General features: G+C 44.7%; 1 protein-coding gene across 5 annotated transcripts in view; it reads left to right on the top strand.

Moving 5' to 3' along the window:
* LOC125902789 (cadherin-12-like) overlaps positions 1-17,808 on the top strand; it is a 286,220-nt gene that overhangs the window by 94,630 nt on the left and 173,782 nt on the right. For all 5 annotated transcript variants that reach the window (XM_049599389.1, XM_049599391.1, XM_049599392.1 and 2 more), the window contains 2 exons: positions 2,684-2,853; positions 8,970-9,089. In XM_049599389.1, coding sequence (XP_049455346.1) covers positions 2,684-2,853; positions 8,970-9,089 — 290 coding nt within the window. The remainder of the gene's footprint in view (positions 1-2,683; positions 2,854-8,969; positions 9,090-17,808) is intronic.

The following is a 17,808-nucleotide window of genomic DNA, read 5'->3' as shown; positions in this document are numbered from 1 at the left end:
GGTGAAGTTTTAGAGTCCTTACATCCCTTGCAGAGATCAGCGGGGGGAGCGGCTAGCACACCTAATGGCTGACGGCGCCCCAGACTAATGTCCAAGAACACAAAATTGAGACCACAAAGTATCTCCAACATGCTCATCCGTAGTGATCCAAGTGTCCAGCCCCGACATAAAAAGTTGTTTTGAAAAACGTCATGAACGTTTAAGCCTCTGACTGCTTCTCTGTGCTCCACGCTCACATGTGCACGCTCAGGGTGATCGGTGATGCACGGTCTCTGAAGAGCAGCAGTCTTGTCAGTACTGATGTCCAGATTCTCAAGTGCAGGCATCTCCAATTCCCAGTCTGAGCAGCAAAGACTTTCCTCATCTGTTGGCATTGCTTTGTATTTGAAACAACTACACCACCAGGTTTTCAGTGCTCGACTCCGGTATTCTGCGGCTGGCTGAGGCTCATGAGCTGCAGTGGTTGCTTCGTCCAGTAGCCTGAGTTCTGCGTCCGTATACTCGGGCTCAAACAAATATGGCTCAACAAAGAAATGCTGTCCTTCCTCGATTTCAAAGTCTTCAGACATGTTGGGCTGTCCTTTGCTAAAAGACCGCAGTGCAAATCATCTTTTAGCTGCAGTGGTTACCATTGTCTCCCCCTGCGGTGCATGTGTCACATGATGTAAACACAGGTAAGCAAAGCTCATGCTTTCACTGGGTGAGCGCGGAGCACAGAGAAGCAATCAGAGCTACAGGCTACAGTGAGGCTAAAAACAGAGTTCATATGACGTTTTTTGAAACAACTTTTTATGTCGGGGCTTCAGGACACTTGAATCACTACGGATGAGCATGTTGGAGGTACTTTGTGGTTTCAATTTCATGTTCTTGGGCGCTGTCAGCCATTAGGTGTGCTAGCCGCTTCCCCCGCCAATCTCCGCAAGGGATGTGAGGACTCTAAAACTTCACCAGGGCCTCCGTCGGCATATGGGTGAGTAGATAATGGCTGAATTTTCATTTTTGGATGCACTATCCCTTTAAATTTTTATGCATTTTATCATTATTTTATCTGGGTCAGGGTGGTCTCTGTGGCGGCGCTCCCTGTGGCTGTAGGCTGTGACACCTCTCAGTGTGGATGAGCTCCCCATAGGTGACTGTGTGTGTGTGTGTGTGTGTGTGTGTGTGTGTGTGTGTGTGTGTGTTTATATGTGGGGGTGGGAGGGGCGGGTTTTCAATATGGATGCAGTATTTTTGTCGTATGTTTTTATTTGGTGAAGCACTTTGTGTTGCATTTTTAATGTATGAAAATTGCTATAAAGTTAAAAAGTTTTTTTTTTGTCAAGTTAAAGTTTGATTTAATTAAAGTTTGATTTTGCATCCGCCTGTGCTCGGTGTTTGGGCCGTAATAATGTGCTCCTTGTTATTACATGGCAGTCAATGCAAAAATGATAGGAGTAACAGCACGTGATGCTCTTAGTCTTGGAATGGGCTATTAGCAATGTTTTACTGTAAAGGCCCTGACACACCAAGCCGATGATCGGCCATCACTCAGTGTTGGGCCAACGGTGAGCATCTGTCATCCTAGGCGGTGTGGTGTGTCCTGCACTGTTGCCTCTTGTTTGCCCCCATCGGCTCCTTATTTTGGCCGATACAGCAAGTTGAATCTGTGACAGCAGCACAGCCTGTTGGTGAATGACATCAGTCATATTTACATATTTACATGATGTCATGTATTTGTACCTATTGTTCATTAATATGCACTGTACTCTTCAAATAAAGTGAAAAATTGTTAGGAAAATTCTGAGTGGCAGTTCAGCTCAGCGGACAAAAAGAGAAACAGATGTGAGGAAAGCAAACAAAGAGCTAATGTCCAGAGGGAGTAAGACCAAAACAAACTTGCTTTATAAGGTCAGATTATTTTTCTTTATCCACTGAGTTTTTTAGCAGAAACATTTCCTGATGGTTTGTGTAATTGTTCACTAGCTCATGGTACATATACTTTGTTCTTTCAACACTGGACTGTGTTGTTAATATGCTGGCTGGCGGGACCATATCTGTGTTTCCCGGGTTCTATGTTTGCCAGGTTCTATGTTCCCCACTTAACCCTGCAAAAAAGGTTCTGTGTTCCCCGCTTACACAAAAAAGGTTCTATGTTTCCCGGGTTCTATGTTCCCTGCTCAACCAAGCGGGAACCATAGAACCTGTTTTGGTTGAGCGGGGAACATAGAACTCGGGAAACATAGAACCTTTTTGGGTGGTAAGCGGGGAACATAGAATCCCCTGACAAGCTATCTAGTAGGGGTGGGAATCATCAGAGGCCCCATGGTATTATATTATCACCATAATTAAGTCATGTGTACAGTAATCAAGCACAATATTATTGCAATATACAACATGTTGCTATATGCTGAGTATCAGTATTGGGGGTGATGTGTTACAAAAGTTAATGTAATATATTACTGTAATGCATTACAAAAGTAAAGTGTTACCATACCATTATACATTACATATATTAGCTGTAAAGAATTAATATAACATGTTACCAACAGAATTTCAGGTAATATTATTACATTACCAAGTCACGTCAGCATTACCATCCAAAATAAACTGTTTGTTTTCACATTTGTCATCATCCACACTGATCACCACTGCGCCGCATTAATATTAATACATGTACGTACATCTATTCTGTGATATTTTACAGGGAGCAAAAGTCCTTCTACACACTTACTGCCCAGGCTGGTGACATCCACACAGGCCTCCCTCTGGAGCCGCAGTCTGAGTTCATCATTAAGGTGCAAGACATCAATGACAATGAGCCACGATTTCCTGATGGTCCCTACAGTGCCAGTGTCCCTGAGATGGCTCCAACAGGTAGGACTGTATTATCATGGGGTTACCTATTTTTGTGCCATATGGCAACCATCTTTTAAAGGTGCTATGCAAAACCTTTGTCAAATAGTACTATATAGAACCATATAGCAGTATATTGCTTATAATTTTTGAGCCTGGGAGCCCTTGAATGATGCCAGATAAATCCATGGAGAGTCAATATGCTTCTAAATTATATTTTTACTTAAAATATGAATTATTATTAATCATTTTTTAAGAAATGGTACCATAACAAATTCTGAGTCCTGTACTAAATGCTTGCTGGGAAATACAATGTGCTACAAACCTTTCATACCTGCACAATATTATCGTGCACATGGGAGCAAAAAGTTTGAGAGTCATCACTTTAATGTGTTATCCTCTGGAAATACACTGTTTGTAGGCTGTGTTATTGTAGTGTTTTTATTCTTACCACACAGGGGCTTAAAAAGATCTTTGTGTAGCAGCCGTGGTATATAGCACCTCAACATATGCTTAAGAACCATTTTTCTGTGTGTTGTGAATTGATACAAGGACACGCTTTAACATCTTTATGAGATTCACCGGACTTTCAGCTCACTCCAGTGGCAACCACCTGCAGCAATACTTGACGCCTAAAGCAACTGACTTAATGTATAGAGCGATAAAATCTGGGTGGGCGGGAGGGGAGGTGGATGGGTCACACAAACAGGACTTTTATCCAGGACTTCAGAGTTCATAAGCCATGTGAAAAAGGTCGGTGTAGTTTTGACGTAACATTACTTGATTTGTTGAGCACTGACGTCACTCACATAACTATGTTATGTTATGTAACAAACAAAAAACCTAATCAAGAAGTTTTGTTGCCTGAAGTTAACTGTGTCTGATTCACAATGAAAGGATGCAGTAGAATCCAACAAGCATCCACAGTACTTGCTCTTGTTTGAATTCCTTGGATATTATGAGCAGGATAGGATTCAGTAGATGATCACCATCACAAGCACTCCAGAAGGAGGTCAGGAGTCATAAGATACAGGACATTTGACTTTGGCTGAATTCATGGCTTTTATTTTTAATTGCTGCTGTACTTTTAGAAAATGAATAGAAATTAGACCAGAAACTAATTTGAAGTATTTTAACTATAAATGTTCTGTACCATATACTGTATGTACCGGTATTTCAAAATTATCTTTTTTTTAACTTAAATTCACCATGATCAAGTCAATTTTTTCCACAAGGTCACATTTTTCAAAAAATTCAAAAAGGATTAAACTCCAGTGCGCATCTTCAGAAGTTCTTGTCGGATGGTCAAACAGCTTCGGAATCTCCGGAATCTCTGAAACATTCTGAAGCCGAAAATTCACACCGTCCTCATGCAGTGATTGGCCAGCTTTGCAGAGATGAAAAGGGACCAGGGTCTAAACTTCTCTTTCTAGTTCTCCTTTAATCATTCTTCACATGGGTGTTTCCATCCCTTTTCATGTAAACAACCAAGTGCAATGCTATAAATGACCTCCAAGAGAGACAGTATGAAAATGTGCACTGCCGCATCTTTGTGATGGCTGCTTCTAAACAAATATGAACACTTCAGACTTTCTTATCCTCTCAGTAGCATGATTAATCTCAATAATACTCCATTTGTACTTGGAGTTAACATATGTGATTTGAATCTGGACACGTTCTGTGGATAAGTAAAAACATGTCACTGCAAGTGCAAATACATGCAGAAAACCCCAATCTGAATACAACTTTAACAACCATTCCAAACCTGGAGGTGGTGTGGATCTCAGGGAGGTGTTACTAATATCTGTAATTTACCGATATTCATATGAAAATAAATTCACCTGACATGTTGAAAGGACACCTGACTTTCTGCCTAATTCAAGTTCTCTGTCAAAAAGTGACAGACAAGCTCTTCCTCTAAGTGAAAACCAATAGAACCCAAAAAGCAGTGTGGCTTCCCTTGACCTAAGAAACACCATGTTTGTAGAAAAGTTTGCCTCACTACCTATCTAATTTTTATATTGTGAATTAAATGCAATGCAGACACAATAACCACAAGATAACAATAGTGCTTAATGACAGTAGGGGCGAACCCTGCGCAGAGCTAGTTTCGAGCAGCACAACCCGAGGCGCGCTCAGTTTGGTAGTTTGGCAGACCAAGGTATGCTGAGATGGGTGTGGCGGCGCAGCAGGGGGAGGTGTCGACAGATCCAGCTTGGCGCAGTGACAGTTTAGTGCTAAAAGGCTTCGCCGAAGGTGCGCTAAAAGCTCGCCAGATGAAACCAAAACTACTGTCAATGCAGGCGGAGCGCAGCCGGTGTAAGCCGAAGTTTGGCTGACCAGCGGACAGTGCGCACATGTCACCAAAGCCTCACAGGCAGGTTTCCAGAATATCAGGCACATTAATAATGCAATAAATACCCAAAAAAACACTATTCAATGCAACTATCTGCAATCAGCACATAAATGTATCTCTATATCGACTGTCCCGTCACATGTGATGTCAGATCAAAGGGGATTGGCAGCGTTTGGCACGTTTGGCACACGTAATGGAAACCCAGCTTGATTTGATTAACACAGCTGCAAACTAATGAGTTCACATCCCTCTCAGCCAACCAGCCACAGCATCAGATAGGGAGTATATATTCAGCATCTACCATCTTAGAAAAGTCAAAAGTAAAGAAACAGAGTGAGACTGCGAGAGAGAAAGAGAGAGCGCGCATGCATGAGAGAAACACAACATTAATTTACAATTGTGGTGACCTCCTCCCAGGCTACCTTTGCATTATCAGCCCATGGAGGTCTGCTCGCAGTTCCGTATATTTGGACACTGCGAGCTTGGACCTCCCGGACCAAAACATCAGTTTCCTCCTGGGAGGACTTTGGCTCTCTTCTGCCATGGCGAATTGAGTAAACTCTCATTGCACCTTCGTGCGGCACATTTAAGGGCGAGGAGAGGGGCTCATTTGATTGGTGTGATGTGTGTAAAACCCACTCCAAGCCTTCTCTCCTTCCTCTTTCCAACTTGAGCAGGTAGGAGGGACGGAGGTGGGAAAGAAGAGTAGCTGCGCCAGCGCACACGGTGTGCCAAACTTGCGAAATCCACCTGGCCACACCCAGCTGTGCCCCCGCCTTGCCCGGTCTGCGAAACTAGACAGGGTTTTTGGTTCGACTCAGCGCTCGGTTTAGCTTGGATTCATTAAGTTGTATTTGCTGCACACACACACACACACACACACACACACACACACTAAGCCAGACTTAGTGGCCCATCTGTCTGCTAAATACCATTACTGAGAGGTAATTTAAGTCAAGGTCTTTAGGCCTTAAGCTGTTAATGCTTCAGCTGAGGCACAAAGTGCTCTAAGAGAACACAAGTGTGACCCCATTATGTCTCTGTTGCAGGGAAATACAGCAACAAACTGTGCAGCAGATTAGCTGTGGTAATGAACAGTACAAGTATCCATTTGATAAAAAACATACTTCTATCCATGAGGAATCGACTGCTAAGAATAGATTCAGCCATGTTTTCTCTTTTCAGAGCTGTATTCTGTGGAGCTGCTGGAGTTTTGAAACATTTTTGGTAACAATCTAATATAAGGAACTGGAAAGTCCCTATAGGGCAGGTGGGAGGGGGGTGGACAGGTCCAATGAACCCCAGACTTTCACCCAGGAGTCCGCTGGTCACTTTCTGCTTTCTGTGTCAATTTAGAGGTTTTTTGTTTTTGTTTTTTCTTCTTAAATTAACCACGTGCTTATGTGCCTTAAACCTGGCCTTTTTTATGTTCCCTAAACCTAACCACATCCTTTTATTCCCGAAACCTAACTATGTGCTTTTATTGCCTAAATCTGACCACATGCTTTTGTTCCCTAAACCGACCCACATACTTCTGTTGCACATGGGAATAAACATAAATACCAGGTGTATTACTGTCATAGTATGTTTACTTTGACAAAGAGTGTATACATCTAACAAGCGGAAACTGCACATTTCCTTTGAAACCATAAGTGTATTTTGAAAAGATACAATGCATGTTCCAAGCAAAAATTGACATGGCGTCACAGAACATCAACAACAAATGCAAGAAGATACCTAATGCGTCATATTTTGAAAGTCCACAGAAAGAAGTGATATGTGAGCAGTCGCGATGAGAACACATGGGAAGCTCAGTTGTCATGGAGATCTCCTGAACCTGTGAAAACACTTACAAGTTACCATTAGTTAAAGTTTAGTGTGTTTTGTGGCTCTGATAGAACTTTTTAAAGTCTGAACAGGATCAGGATCAGAGAAGGCAGTAAGAAGAAAAAATGCTATCAAGTTGCGATATGACAGTATGATAAATATTTTCTGGAGGGGGCATCACCAAATGCCAGACTGCAGTCCGGAACCATAGTGAGTGACATTTCCATCCAGACCTGTGACCAATTTCTGATAATTTACTGAGAATAAATAATGATCTAAAAGGAGTGTTGTGCTTTTCCAGTGGTCACGGCTATAGATTGTAGACATAGGTAATCCAGCAAAAGCTTGCTAAATGCTAATATCAGGTCAGGTATAATCTTTACCATTTTCACCATTTTCATTTCCACATATTAGACTGATGGAAATGTCATTAGTTCTGCAGGTATTTGGCTGCAAACCAAAAGTTGGAGAATTATTTGAAACAAATTTATTTAAGCTGAGATTGGATAGATGTGAAATGTTTCGTACATGTGTCTATTGTAGAGTGTCAAACAACATCCAGATCTTTGCATTGTTGCCATGGCTGTAAGATGCTAACACATGCAATCACAACCCCAGTGTCCTACTGATAAACCTTGATACCTAAGCCCCAATCCACTGAAAAACTACATTCTTACCTTTGGTGTATTCATGTAAGTGTACTTTGTTTGCATGTTGTTAGTTCAGGTTTTTCAGAGGACAAATTGAGGGAGTTCTATGATTTCAGAAACAAAATTTGATGTTGACTGTGTTTCATTTGTTTGGATTTAGTATTATTTCATCCTGGGATTGTCTGATCTGCAACACATATGGAGGATAATCAGCTTTTCTCTAAATCTCACTGGTTTGGCGTTAACCCAAGCTGTCATCTAAACCATGCTGGCACCTAAATGCCATGTAACTGATATCTTAATGCCAGTGTTAGTGAAATAAAACCCTGATGATGATGTCATCAGTATCCCCACTGAAAGTTAAATGCAACAGAAAATCCAGCAGTCCCCCTGTGTTCTGTGCACAGGGGTGCATGCTATCATACTAAATCACAATGAGCCGCACAGTAACCACATCTGCCATTATAAACAATGCTGCAGTAGGCTACAATAAATACTACAGAAATGTCATATTTAAATTGTAAATTGTGTTAGATTTGTTAGTCAACTGTGTGTATATTAATCATGTGACAAGTCTACTGCCACAGCTGTGAAGGAGAATGCTTTCAAAGCTGTCACCCCTTGAGCTATTAATAAATGTAGATAATCTTTACAGTCAAAATCATTTTTTACCAATATGGTTATGATTGTGTCAGTCATTATTCTGCTCTTCCATGTTAATATTGTGTTGACCTATAAGGTGCTTCAGGTGCTACTTTTGCCAGAGAAGTCATGAAGAACTTGTACTCCTTGTACTTATTGTGCTAAGGTGAATGACGGTAAGCACACTGAAACAAGTGTATGTAAAACAAGGTGTTATTCCATGTTCTGATGCACTGATGATCAATAAATTAATCTCCAGGATCTGACACTGCATCAGCCAAGATGACAGCACCAGTGGTTCGCACACTAACATGATAAAAAAATACCTCATTATCTCAAAAACGTAATACTCTGAGATGTATAAATTAATAGAACATTACCTTTTCTTTTCTCCTAAAAACTTAATGATTTAATGTGTGTCCTTTACCTAAAATAACAAGACTTTTTACTTGAGATTTCGATTCCCAATGCAAAGGAAGATTTATTGTATTTCTTGTCACGCCACTTCCATAATGTGCTTCATAATGTGCCCTGTGGAAAAAGAAGATTTATTGTATTTTTTTTGTTAAGAAGGGAAACCTATAAATACATAACCTGTGTGTGTGTGTGTGTGTGTGTGTGTATGTGTGTATGTGTGTGTGTGTGTGTGTGTGTTTGCTCAGGAACCTATGTAACACAGGTGACTGCCACAGATGCAGATGACCCCACATATGGCAACAGTGCACGTATTGTCTACAGCATCCTTCAAGGCCAGCCATACTTCTCTGTGGACCCCATGACAGGTGACAGGACAACAACATTTATGTTAGCACTTCTGTATTACAACTTCCATGAAAAAAACAAGACTTATTTATACAGTTGTATAACAGATCTGTGACTTTTGAGTGAACCCACAGCTCACACTCCCAGTGTGTTTAGATGGAATTCTGTATAGTAAAGTGTGAGCATTAGCATTATTACTTCACTTGCTGTGAAGTAATAATGCTAACTACTGCACCACCGTGCCTCCAGGTAGAGAAGTTCTTTTTTTATATCTTCAATTCGTGCATAAATGCATGCAATAAAAGGCATAAGGGACACAAAAGGCTTGGAGCAGCAGCTAGAATGAGTTCCAAGCTTTGCTGCATTGACCTATATCCTTCCTTTTATCCGTCCTAATCAAAAGTTGACACCTAACTTGCACCCACACTGTGACTCTCTGCCCAGTTCAGCTCTTTACAACTCACCAACAAATCAAACTAACATAGAGGAGATGAGTATAAAAAAACTGTGATTGGGGCGTCGGTAGTGTAGTGGATAGTGCCAGCGCCCCATGTACAGAGGCATCGCCTCGCTGCAGCGGCTGCGGGTTCGAATCTGGCTCGCGGCCCTTTGCTGCATGTCAGTCCCCACTCTCTCTCTGTCTCCCCATTTCACTCTCTGTCCTGTCAATAAAGGCAAAAAGCCCATAAAAATAATCTTTAAAAAAAAAAAAAAACTGTGATCTTCAGATGCAAAAGTCTTCAGTCTGGCTTGATGAATTATAGGTTTATAGTGCAAATCCTAGTAAATAAACCACTGTGTCTTGCCAAGACTACTCAATCACATATCATGCTATGTATAAAAACACATCAGCATGAATCTGGCAAAAATATACAATGAAATGAATTTTTCACATACAGTTGAGGACAAGTAGGAGGGCTACCTCTACCCTGATTGCCATGCTCCTCAGTGTGCTCGTTTTCTTTCTTTCGTGTATCATCAGATGGCCAACTGTCGTGCAACCACGCCCTCATCTCCGGTCCTAAGTCAAAGAGGCTGGATTCTGAGGGTGGGCTGCATAGGGGGCAGCCGGTGATTATGTGCTCGGCAGTCTGTTCAGATTCGCCACACTCGTATGCCGCACTGTCCAATAGGCCCCACTTCATCAGAGATGACTTGAAGCGGCCGACCCCAGTGCGTAGACGGTTCAGCGAGGTCCATAGATGGCGTGGTAGGTCTTCTCCTTTTACACCACCACCTGGGTGCTGGATGTATCGGTGGATGCAGGAGGGCCCAGCCGCCGGTGTTGTTGTGGCTTTGTGCAGGATGTGCCAGTCGTACTTCTGGGCTTTTCTTGCCAGGGCGAGGGTAGCTGCATCCCGTCGGAGACTGGTCAGAGAAATTCCAGCGAGGACTGGCAGGTGAGACATGGGGGTGGGTTTCAGACAACCAGTCACTATCCGGAGGGCACTGTTGATGGCAGTGTCTATCTTATTCATGTGAGGGCTTCTGCTCCAGGCAGGGGCACAGTATTCGGCTACGGGTAGGACCAGGGCTTGTGTGGATATGCGTAGGGTCTGGGGGGAAGCTCCCCAAGTCAAACCCGCCAGGCGGTGGATGAGCGAGACTCTAGCTGTAACCTGTAACCTGTAACCAGTTTCAGATGTAGACCACGGTGCCAGACAGTGTCGTAGGCGGCTGTCAGCTCCAGCTTACTTATTATCCTGAAAGCTGTCTTCAATGTCCTGAGTGAGTAGCGTTACCTGATCCACTGTTGACCTGCCTTGGCGGAAGCCGGCTTGTTGCAGTGGGAGTTGTAGGTCCACCACTGGCTCGATGCGGCTGTGGATCAGCCTTTCCAGGATCTTATATGGGACACACAGCAGTGAAATGGGCCTGTAGGACTTCGGGTCTTCGGCGGGTTTATTCGGCTTTGGAAAGGCTATGGCGGAAGCACGGCGCCAGGTCTTTGGGATCTTGGACCTCCTGAAGCATGATGAGAAGAACGAGCATAGCCAGCGAGATGTTCTTACGCTTTGGTGTATGACAAACTCTGGATGGATATTGTCTCGACCTGGTGCCTTGCCCGGCTTCAGTTTGTTGATTGCTGCACTTAGTTCAGCTGCTGTGAAGCCTCCTGAAAGGTTGGCATCGGCGCTGGCTGCCCTGGAGAGAGAGGATACTTCACATGAGGTCAGTCTTGTGGAGTTTTTGTCAGCATCCGGAAAGTGGCTTTTTTTTTAGGAGCTGGGAAGCAATGGCATCTGCTGTCACTGGGCACCTGCGGGGCATTGTTTTTCTCCCTGAGAGCAGGTTGATGGTCTGCCATGCCTTTCGGCTTGAGTGGGTGAAGTCAATAGATTCCTGCTCCTTTAAAAAGGGGTTACACTCTACTATCAGTTTAAGCAGAACCCATTAAATTCCATTGTGCCCTGACCCCAGCGGTTTGTTGTTGCCTTGGAATGACAAAAATGTAATTCTAATGACAGTAACCACATGTCTGAGGATCTCTTTTTCAGTACTGTTGTTCTGCCTCACACTGTTAGGCAAGAGAAGCATCCACTTTGCCTGTGTTTAGACCTGTGTTAAAGAAAGCATCATTTGTCACTGTTTTGCTCTCTTTTCTGGATCCTCTCTGGAGATTTCCAATCACAGAATCCACTGATAAATGCATGCCTTTACCATCGCAGGACTCAGCAAGGTTAGCAGTAAATTGAGTTTGTCAACAGCGAGTGAAGTAGCCATTCTCTTGTCACAATTTGGTTGTTTTGAAAACAGCAGTAAAGTCAATCGTGGTGGTAAGACAACATGTCTTACATCTAGTTCCAGACTCTCTCACTGCTGCAGGATATTTGGCAGCCCAGCTCTAGCAAGCTGGAGCTGGTCTGGAATGGGTCCCCATGGAGCAGAATCTCCAGGGAACGTGGAGGTGCGAAGACGGCTCACAGTCCCAACAGGTGATTCACCACTAATTCCCTCAATGGTTGCACTCGCAGCAGAGCTATTGTTGCAAGCTGGGGGCTTCTCACTGTCCAGGCTGTTCATTCTCATAAGGGGTGATCAATCGCTAACTCATTGCCACATGCTGCCTGGTAACATTAGCTATTCTGACAGGTGAAGTAATAACATCACTACTTGAGCTATCATCATTGCTAGCAGGTACCTCTCCAGAGTAGAGAAACTTTACAGGTTACGTGATTGTTAATGTAATCCCCATCAGCTTCAAGTTGATGTTGATTTGACCCTTTTGACCTTTTAATTATGCATCACATGACTCAGCTAAGCAATGAGGGGAGGGTCTGTCAGCTCACAGTCACACTGTGTGAGTAGGTGAAAAGCAACACATATAAAGAACTGAACATACTCCTGTTCTTACGATCAGTTTGTGATGAAATTTCACGTCATCATCTTCTGATTAGATCACCTGCTACAGATACACCAGGACGATATTCCTAGTCTATGACACTCAAGTGTGATATGTATGTATATGTATTTAACAGTCATAATCACAAAAGTAGCAACAGTATTATCAGTAATAAAGGCTGAAGTAGTATGTGGGAGATGGAAAACACTGATATATAATGTGTAGATGCTGTTTCAAATGGAGATTCTGCTGCTGTAATCTGTCCTTTAAAGATTGTAACCACACACACACAGGCTTGTGTCTGTCAGAGTGAAGCCATTGTTATGCTAATTAATGACTGCATGTAGCTGAGTGAAAGACAAGGTGAGAGCCCAAGCACTTTAAGATGAGTTTAAAATTTCTCAAACTAGTCCTTCCTGTTCCCAAACCGTGGGTCCAATGGTTAATCTGAACATACCAGCAGAGAGTTACACTCGTCCCGAATGCAGACATATAGGGCCAGATCCTCAAAAGGATTGCACTGCTTTTGCGACCGCTAAACCTCTGCAAATGAGAGAAAAAAATAGCGTGCAATCCACAAAGCACACGCAAAGGGTGAAATGCACGCAAACTGAACACAAACTGCACTGCCACTCCTAGCTGCACCGGTCCAATTTGCATGTATGTAAATTAGGGAATATTCATAAATTCTGCGCAAAATTGCCCCCTTCTTATGCAAATAAGCCTCATTGCAAATACCACCTAATCCACAAAGGCCAGCGCTAATTGCCACAGGCAGTAAAGCGGTGCTATTTAACGCCAGTGAGACCTGTGTATTAAATCGGCGCAATTTCTCTTTCTCCCTCTCTCACCCTCTCTCTCACGCAAAATGATTGCAAATTTCACTCAGTTGGTGGTAACTGTGGAGCATAGCCTATATAAGGGCTGTCATGCCAGGACTCCGGTAATCATGGCAGCAGTGATTGTAGCCAGGCGAAGACACCATAATGGCAGGCGCGCACCAGAAAGGATTTATCGGAAGAGAGTATCACTTTTTGATTTAAGTGACAATAAAATCATTTGCAGATACCGGTTGCCAGGCCGCATGATCCTTGCGCTACTAGATGACATCAAGGATGACATTGAGCCTGCCACCCAGAGATCCCATGCTTTACCTGGCATTGTCAAATTAGTGTCTACTAGTGATGCGCGGATGGGCTCTGACGGCATCCGAATCCGCATCTATCCATCTATCATCCATCCACCACCCATCCGAGCAAATTATTTTTCTGTAATTACAGACCGCATCCACCCGCACCCGCATGTTTATATTATCGGGAAAGATTAGATCCTGACCGATCCCGTCAGCTGACTGACATTAAAATAATCAATAAAATGGCGCCGTTACTCCGTGCGTAAAGGCGCACATTGGCACTCTTAATGAGGAGACACTCATTTCTGCTGCTGCAGGGATCACTGTGTTAAATAAACCCTTCCACATGACACATTTAAAGAGTATGCTTACCCAGCCAATCATACACTATTTATCAGCGGGATATAAGCATGATGATATAGAGGGCCTATTGTATTGCACACGACACAAGTAGGCTCATTTCACATTTTAGAGCATGCAATACATTTTCCCCTCATTAATGTTTGTCAAAGCAATTTGTAAACTTTGTTTTTAAAGGGTGCGATTTAAATAAAAGTTATTATTAGGCTATTATTTTCACCCGCCCATAACCCATCCGCCATTAATCAGGTTCATTTTTATCACCCGATCGACCTGGCGGTTATAACTGCCATCCGCGCATCTCTAGTGTCTACACTACAGGTTCTTGCATCTGGCTCTTTCCAGAACCCCATTGCAGGCGTCTCAGGGCTCTCACAGTCATCCATCAGCAGGGCCATGTGCCGCAAATTGCGCTCAGCTGCCAAACTTTGTGGGCGTGTTAGCGCCGGCATATGATTAGAGCAAATTCTTTTGAGGATAAGGCGCTAAAACAGGGCAGATTGCGTGAGCTAATTCTGCGCAAATAATGGCGCTATTAGCAGGAGCAATCCATTCTTTGTGGATCTGGCCCATAGTTTTTATGTTTGTGGAGTCAAAAATGTGACCTTAGTTGCAAGTTAAAGATGTGTTGGCCCTCATCTTTTCTTCCACAGATTGTCATAAGGTTTTGTTTCATGTCAACTTTGAGTGCTTTTAAAATCCAAACCATTCGAGTAATGACAAAGTCATTCAAAATTTTTGTTTACCAGGGGTAGAGCTGTCATGTGCGTGAGTTTGAAGCCAATACGATCAACAATGTAGGAGAAAACAGTTTTTGAGAGAGAAAATTTTTGAAAAACAACATCTTACATTGAAAGGGCAAATATTCGCTGCAACTTTATTCACTTCCTGTTTGTGATGGGTGAGCATGCTGCTGAGATCTGCTGTCCTCTTGAAGTAGACGAGTAGTTTATATAGATCCAAAGATAATTTATAAAAAAAATATAATAGAGTGAAAGACAAAAATGATCAGATAATGAGTCGCCAGCCGTCCTGGTAGGTTATCCTGCAAAGACTCGGCCTACCTTAAGGTTTCTTCCTTTTTGCCCGAATAAGGGTTTTTTTAGGGAGTTTTTCCTGACATGCTTTGCAGTCAAAGGCTGAAGACAACGAGATATAGCATAGCAGCACGGCAGCTTGCTCAGCCAGCATCGAACATTACTGGCTGTTGTCCTATTTCTGCATTTACCCACGCCTTGACGACCGGCACCACCCAGCCGTTAGCTTAGCTCAAGCTAGCCAACGTGCTACATCCATGGCCTGTGACAACATAATGCTCACAAAAGCAAATAAACAGATTACAGACCTTAAGGAAGACATCCGCCAACTCTCTCAGGAACTGCAAGATAAACAGGCCATGTTGACCTCCTGCCTGGACCTGGCTCACGAACAGTCCTTGCACATTGTCTCCCTCAAAGCGGCCCACCAGGACACCGTCCCATGGGATACCTCCACCGGTCCACGGCCTTTCTCCTCCAAACCCAGCCTCCTGACATCCTGGGCTGAAGTTGTGATCCGCGAGAGAAAGAGACTCCAGGATGCGACTGCCTCTCCTCCTCGCCTGAGCTTCTCCAATCGCTTCGAGGCACTAGCAGACAACCCAGATCTCCACCCGGCTAGCATAGCTCAAGCTAGCCAACGTGCTAGCCCCACTGCTAGCTCTCTGCACACGGCTGGTGGTGGTTGTGCAACGTCTGGCTCTGGAAAAGCCGCTGGCCCCTCTCCGCCTGCGGCTACTGGTGCTTCGCCCTCGGGCTCAGGTGGCTTCACATCTGGGGTAACGTCAGCTAGTGGCTCTGCTGCGGTCTCGGATCGCCAGCTCTCCTCCCGGACAACTACCTCTGCTTCATGTCGCAAATTCCTGAAGGAAGCCGTCCTCAGACGCTCCGGAGGCCTCCTCCACCCCACGCACCCGGCAGACTCTCCTCCTCCTAGGGCCGTAACGGCCAACACCTGTCCGGCCGTGCCCGGTCACTGATCCCGCGGCCAGCGGATGGCCCGGACGCTGGCTCGCCACCATCCAACCCGGCAAAAACCCTTCCTCGCCCACTCTTCCCTCCAACCACCCTGATTATTGGAGACTCCATCACAAGGAATATCCGCTTCTTCAATGCCACCACCTCTTGTTTCCCCGGAGCCACAGTTCCGGTAATCCTGGGAAAACTCCCTGGGCTGCTGCAGTCACTCCCTTCCTCCATTACCTGAATCGTGGTGCACGTAGGGACTAACGACCTGGTTCAGGGCGCCTCTGAGCTGACCAAAAGTGCTTTCACCTCCCTCCTGGACTTCCTACGCACTTGTGGAAAGTCCGTTTTTATTTCCGGTCCCATTCCCACACTTGGTCGCAGGGACGCTTGCTTCTCCAGGCTGCTCCTGCTGAATACCTGGCTCAGGCCTGCCTGTTACGCTCGAGGCTTCAACTTCGCTGACAATTTTAATCTTTTCTGGAACCGTCCCTCTTTATTCAAACATGATGGCATTCACCCTACCTCCCTGGGAAGCTGCACGCTGGCAGCCAATATTCAGCATGCTGTACATCACGTGCCACGTGCATGACTATTTACATCACACGCCCCCTCCACCGACACACTTCCTCACCCCGTTCCAACTGCAGCACAGAGCACAGCCCCGCTCACCAGCACCTCCGTCTGACAAACATTAACCCTCCCACTGAGACATTCCCCAAAGAGTCCATCATAAAGCACAGACCTTCTGCACTCCTGCCACCCCCTGTGCTACTCAAACCCAACAACACCTAAAACTGGCTCTACTCAACACCCGCTCACTGACCAACAAAAGTGCCATCCTACAAGAATTCATCACTGACAATAAACTGGACTTCCTCTACCTCACCGAAACCTGGCACAAACCCCTGTATTACTTCTCCCTAAACCAGACCACACCCACTGACTACACCTACACCAACAAACCCCGCCCAGATGGACGGGGTGGTGGCGTTGCTGCCATCTACAAGAAATGCTTTAAAATATCCACAATCTCCATACCGCCTGCTCAGTCCTTCAAACAAGTCGCCCTCAAACTGTCTGGTCCCACTTCCCTGGTCATCGCCATCATCTACCGCCCTCCCAAACCAAACAGCTCCTTCCTCTCAGACTTCGCCGAATTCCTCACCCAGCTATCCGCCGTATCCCCCTCAGTTCTCCTGCTGGGGGACTTCAATATCCACATTGATGATCCAAACTGCAAAAGTGCAATAGACCTCCTGCAACTGCTCCACTGCCTTCACTTCACCCAGCATATCAACTTCCCCACGCACTGTCGCGGCCACATCCTGGACCTAGTCTGCTCTGCCGGTCTCACCCTCCACCAACTCTCCAGTACTAACCTCCACATCTTGGATCACCTGGCCATCACTGTGGACTTCAAGACCCCCCTCCCTCCCCCAAAACTCAAACGCATTATATCCTTCAGAAATATCAAGTCCATCTCCCCCTCTGCTTTCTCTGACTCACTGGCAAATACTCTGTCCACATTCATCACCCTGCTGATCCCTAACCCCTCTGACCTGATCACCCTCTACAACAACACACTGTCCCTCTGCCTCGACAAACTGGCTCCCTTAAAAATCAAAAGTGTTTCATTTACTCACTCATCTCCCTGGTACACTGCTGAACTCCGTCACTTGAAAACCCGTAAGCGCCAGCTTGAAAGACTTTACAAGAAAACCAGTCCACCGTCAATAAACTCCCCAAACCCTGCGACAACACCCTCTCCTCCATCACAACTGACAAATGCAACTCCTTCCTGGCATTTTTTCAATCAAAGATCAAAACCATCTACTCTCAACTCCCACCACCACCACCACTCAACCACTGTCACACTTCACCTCTGTCTCCCCCCTGGA

Source organism: Epinephelus fuscoguttatus, linkage group LG15, assembly GCF_011397635.1.
Source record: "Epinephelus fuscoguttatus linkage group LG15, E.fuscoguttatus.final_Chr_v1".
Lineage (NCBI taxonomy): Eukaryota > Metazoa > Chordata > Actinopteri > Perciformes > Serranidae > Epinephelus > Epinephelus fuscoguttatus.
This window is presented reverse-complemented; position numbering and strand designations above follow the sequence as displayed.